Raw genomic sequence first — 5,554 nt, forward strand, 5'->3', positions numbered from 1 at the left:
CCTCCATTGACTGGACACATTATTTTGTCCTGTTGTACGCTCCCACAGAATATTCATCTGAAACCCCACGTTATGCCATTATTGAAACATTTGTCTTTCCGTTCTATTCTTTGTACTACTAGTGCCCATACTGGTGCCTATCTTAGTGCTCACCCGCAGGTTGAACATTATGTAGCTTACATAATGGGGTCCGTGTGCACTTTGTACTCGGCATCATACCACTACGTTTCTTTCTTCACTAACACGACCATATAGACATGATGGTCCATGCATAGTCAGTACTTGTATAAGTAGTTGTACCATTAGTCGGTCAAACCCTAAGTTCGACCTGGTTATTCATTCAAGTCTCTGCTCTTCTTTGCTTGAGGTAGTGGTCATTCTTGACTTCCTCACTCGATCTTCTGGAAGACGCACTGTCCATAAGCCCTCGCTCATTGTCTACGAGTCAGGCATTGATATAGGAGTATAGACCGTTGTATCAAAAGGTTGAGCTTTCTAAAGCTATGTTCCTAGTTTTACCTAGTCGAACAACTCATCCACCATCACATCAAACAATGCAGTAAACCTGGTTCCCTTGGGATTACCAGCCCTCATAGGATTTCCTCTTCTCCAGTACAACCAAGCAGACCGTTGCTTCGTCACCACCACAAGAAGGACTTCCATCTATCCTCAAGGCGGCTCCTGGGTTCGCGCAGAAGGTTCCAACCCTGTCGCGACTTGGGGTCAAGCGACAGGAGAAAACCTAAAGGCTGGGGGCGTTTGACTAAGTCTCACCGAAACGATGGTGAGCAGCACTCAAACCTAAGGTGTCACGAGTTGGTACGGCGTCTAGCTGTTTTTTAATTTTTTCCTTTTCGCGGGCTCGAACCCGCGACCTCTGTACTACATACCGGATATGGACGCATCACTATCTACTGTACGATTAGATTAGATGGGGCGGCAGCGCACGGCACAGCTCGGGCTCCGCTGACACAGCCGCTCTGACTCACCGGCCCCCGGGGCCGCGTCAGCATGCTGCGCACGGACCAGCTGCGCACGGACCAATGCGCACAGCCTGCCCTTAACCTCCCCTGTATATAAGCCGGCCTCTGCTGCCCTAGGGACCTCAGTTTCGACCTCTTGTCCCTAGGTCAGTAAGCTCTCCTGTACTTACTTCCTTTACTTACTAACTAATACATTCTTGTCCCTAGCCTTAGGTTTGAGCCTCGCTCACCATCGCTTCGGTGAGAACCAGTCGGATGCCCCTCGCTTCTAGGTCTTTTCCTGTCGCTTGACCTCAAGTCGCGACATTAGGTCGAAACTCTCCCAAGCGACCGGCGTTCTCTCGGAACCCACATACTCACACTTTCCTTTCCCATAGGTCGGGTGGTGCGCACCCTTACGATACTATACGATACGTAGATAGCCTACATTACATCGCCAACACTCAGGGAACGAACCTTTCAGCACCTGCACTTCAGTGGGCGGTGCTTGTCCTTAACCGGATGCATGGACTAGGTTCCTGCTGCATAATAGTCAAAAGCAGTACTGGGCCCCACGTGAATCGCGAACCCTAGTGTCATCTCGGGCGCCGTAGGTGTAAGCTAGTCTACCACAGCCTTTCGTAGTACGCGCACCTTCCCGTCCTCCCCCCATCCATCGTGGCTGCCTGCCAAGGTCAGATCCACGCATTCGACTCCCAGGACCTCATCGACGTCTACATCCCAGACGGCCCTGAGACTATCCTCTACCGTTGCGAGCAGCAGCCGTGCCCAAATCGGACACCCCAATCGATCGAGGAAGATTACCCTCGATACAAAGCGATCCGACGAGCGCAACACCCGCTCGGACCCCGAAGCACCCTCGCATCCCGATCTGCCTTGCGGCACTCTCGCCCTGTCTCCCCTACCTCCCGCCTTCCCCAAACTGTCGCCGAGTCCAGTCAAGCTCGAGGAAATCTCCCTCCAGACCCTGCGCCAGAGCCAGAGCCTGAGGAGGGTGCAGGTGAAGAAGGAGTCTCGGAGTCCGAGTCCGAGGATTCTGTTGGGTCCGCCTCGCCGACAGCGCTCGCCCCCGCGTCAGCAGTCCCTGACGTACGTAACCCCCCCGCCGAACTTCCTTCGGCGCCTTCACCGCCGACTCCGCCGAGAGGCCGCTCAAGCACTCGCTCCTCTCGAAGTTCGACCAGCGGAGGGCCACCACAGCCGCCTCCACCCCCGCAGCGTCCTCCGTCCCCCCCGACGCCGATAATGTCCTCCCCTGCAGCCGCCCCCGACAAGGAGACTTTAAAACTCCTCCTCCCGCTCCGCTACGATGGCAAGACCGTCATCGAATGCAACCGGTTCTTGTCGCAGCTGCGCATCTACTGGCTGGTCAACACGTCGTTGACCACCATCAAACTCAAGGTGCAGGTCGCCCTTAGCCTGCTCGATGGAGACGCCCGCGCCTGGGCCACTCCCTACTTTGCCCAGCTCGCATCGGTGCAGGTGGGTGTGCAAGGGGCTACGACCCCGTTCGCAAACGAAGCGGCCTTTGCCGCCGCCTTTAGGGCCCGCTTCGGAAATCTCGACGACGAAGCGGCAGCACAAGTAGAGCTGGCAAAGCTCTGCGCGGACAAGTCGGTCCGCGAAAAACGCACCGCTGCGGAATTCTCCGCGCTGTTCAAGGGTCCGGCGGATCGCTCTGGGTATGGGGACCTGGAGCTACGTGACAAGTACCTGAGCGGCATCCCCTCCCGCGTGTACCGGAAGATCGAGCTCGAGACCTTCACCACGTGGCAAGCAGCTGAGAAGCGTGCCACGGAGGTCGAGCAGATTCTCGACATCAGCCGGGCCCGTCGGCCCGAGCTAAATAACTTCTTCTCGGCCCAAGGTCGAGAACGCGGAGGGGCACGTGGTGGTGCACCCCAGTCACACGCAGCTTCGGCCAACATCAATGCGGCCGTCGGAAAAGGCAACTTCCCTGGCACATGCTTCGGCTGTGGGAAACAAGGGTACCGACGTTTCGAGTGCCCCAATTGTAAGGACAAGCCTTACACAAAACGCGCCGACGCACGGTCTACGGTTGCCTCGGGTTCAACCCAGGCGGCAACAAGCGCCCCCGTCGCGACATCACCCTCGGCAAGTATAAGTGCCGCTTTAGCGAAATCCGAGCAATCGGAGCTGGCGAACTTAATGGCACAAGTGAAGTCGATGCGCGAGGAGCTCGAACACTATCGGGCGATGAAAGAAGAGGGTTTTTGATCCGGTCCGCGCTTCGTGCCGCACGCATCGGGCCGCGAGTATCATGTAACAAGTACGATGTATTGTTTTCTGCAATGGTGTATGAGTTGGACCAGGGGTCCCAGCACTTTCACATTCCAGTAAGACTTCAAGGGAAAAGACGGCACAAGGACATAATCGCTATGGTGGACAGCGGAGCCACCACAAAGTTTATCAACAAGCGATTCATTATCAAAAATAAGGTGCAAACGCGGAAGTTGAAGGAACCAATTCTGCTGTACAACATTGACGGCACCCTGAACAAGGACAGAAGCATCTCGGAGGTAGCAGTGCTACGGATGCATATAGGAGAGCACGTCGAGAAGACGGTGTTCACGGTCACGGACATCGGTCCGGAAGATGTGATCATTGGGTTGGATTGGCTACGCGAACACAACCCCGAAATAGATTGGAAAAAGGGCTCCCTCAAATTGTCGCAATGCCCTGAAACGTGCAGTGCCAGGAGGACTGACCAAATGGAGCAAGCGGCGACTGCGCGTGATACGGGGGTCAGGCCCACGGCGCGCAGGCGTTCGCCGAAGTCCAAACGGCCGGTTATAGGCGCCTGCCGGAGTCAGGTACTCCCGGACTTCGAACCCGAAGAAGATCCGGTGGAGGCAGAGTGGGATGAGGCCGATTTGATCGAAGCCTGGGAGCAAGGTGTCACGCTTCCCGGCACTCCTCAGCTGTTCGTTGCAGCAGGACATACGTACTCCCAGCTGTTTGCTGAGGAGGAGATCAAAAAGAAGGTCGTTAAGACCGCCGAGGAGTCGGTACCTAAACAGTACCACGAGTTCCTGAATGTCTTCTCCAAAGAAGCATCAGAATGGTTACCCGAAAGGAAGCCGTACGATCATGCGATCGAACTCGTGCCCGGCTACTCGACCTTCCATTCGAAGGTATACCCGTTGTCGAACAACGAGCAGGAGGAATTGGACAAGTTCCTAAAGGAGCAGTTAGCGAAGGGTTACATACAGGAATCGAAGTCGCCCATCTCGTCCCCCTTCTTCTTCATCAAAAAGAAGGAAGGGACGCTTCGACCTGTGCAGGACTACCGCCGGTTGAACGCGATCACGGTCAAAAATCGTTATCCCTTGCCGTTGATCGCCGAGATGGTGGATAAGCTCCGCGGCGCTACGCTCTTCACCAAGTTCGACGTCCGATGGGGATACAATAACGTCCGGATCAAGGCCGGTGACGAATGGAAGGCGGCCTTTGTGACTAACCGAGGGTTATACGAGCCCTTGGTGATGTTCTTCGGTCTCACCAACTCCCCCGCGACTTTCCAGGCAATGATGAACGAGATCTTCCACAATCTCATCGTCGGTGGCAAGATCCTTGTGTACCTGGACGATATACTCATCTTCTCCACCAGTAAAGAGGAGCATGAGAAGGTCACACGCGAGGTTCTGCGCCGCCTTCAGGATAATGATCTATTCCTGAAGCCTGAAAAATGCGAATGGGATGTTCCCAAGGTCGACTACGTCGGCTATGTGTTCGGTGGCGATGAGGTAGCGATGGATCCCGCGAAGCTGAAAGGAATCAATGAGTGGCCGGTACCCCGGAACAAGAAAGACGTTCAGAAGTTCCGGGGGTTCTCCAACTTCTACCGCCGCTTTATCAAAGACTTCGCTAAGATCTCGCAACCACTCGACCGGCTCACTGGGAATGACCCCTGGCATTGGGGTGAGGAAGAGCAGCATGCCTTCGATGAGCTCAAACGGCTCTTCGCGACGACTCCAGTCTTGGCGCTGTACGACCCTAATCGGAGGAGCCGCCTGCAATCGAGGTTGAGGGCGACGAGGAGTACGAGGTTGAGCGGATCAAGGATTCACGGATCTTCCGGCGTCAGCTGCAGTACCTCGTCAAGTGGAAGGGTTATGACGACTCGCATACGTCATGGGAACCGGCGCGCAATGTTGCCAATGCGCCGGCCCTCATAGCCGACTTCCACCGGAAGAATCCAAACGCCCCTCATCGACTCAACGCTGCTACATTTGGTGGTCTCAACTTTCAGCCAATGCCTTTGCCGCTGACTGAAGCACGCTGCCGCTCCGGGTGGGAGATGGGCAAGGGCGCCTCGCATGAGGTCATGCGCCGTTGAGGGGGGGGTAATGTCACGAGTTGGTACAGCGCCTAGCCGTTTTTTAATTTTTCCTTTTCGCAGGCTCGAACCCGCGACCTCTGTACTACCTGCCTGATATGGACGCGTCACTATCTACTGTACGATTAGATTAGATGGGGCGGCAGCGCATGGCACAGCTCGGGCCCCGCTGACACAGCCGCTCTGACTCGCCGGCCCCCAGGGCCGCGTC

At 55.7% G+C, this 5,554-nt stretch overlaps 1 protein-coding gene across 1 annotated transcript; it reads left to right on the forward strand.

Moving 5' to 3' along the window:
• Positions 1–1,011: 1,011 nt before the first annotated feature.
• Positions 1,012–2,072, forward strand: POSPLADRAFT_1103640 (hypothetical protein; the record flags this gene model as incomplete). The annotated part of the gene is made up of 5 exons (XM_024483246.1): positions 1,012–1,072; positions 1,130–1,133; positions 1,191–1,223; positions 1,361–1,397; positions 1,608–2,072. Coding segments are annotated over 5 exons (600 nt in total), but the record flags the coding sequence as incomplete, so codon positions are not given.
• Positions 2,073–5,554: the final 3,482 nt, after the last annotated feature.

Source organism: Postia placenta, assembly GCF_002117355.1.
Source record: "Postia placenta MAD-698-R-SB12 unplaced genomic scaffold POSPLAscaffold_16, whole genome shotgun sequence".
In the NCBI taxonomy this organism is placed as follows: Eukaryota; Fungi; Basidiomycota; class Agaricomycetes; order Polyporales; family Adustoporiaceae; genus Rhodonia; species Rhodonia placenta.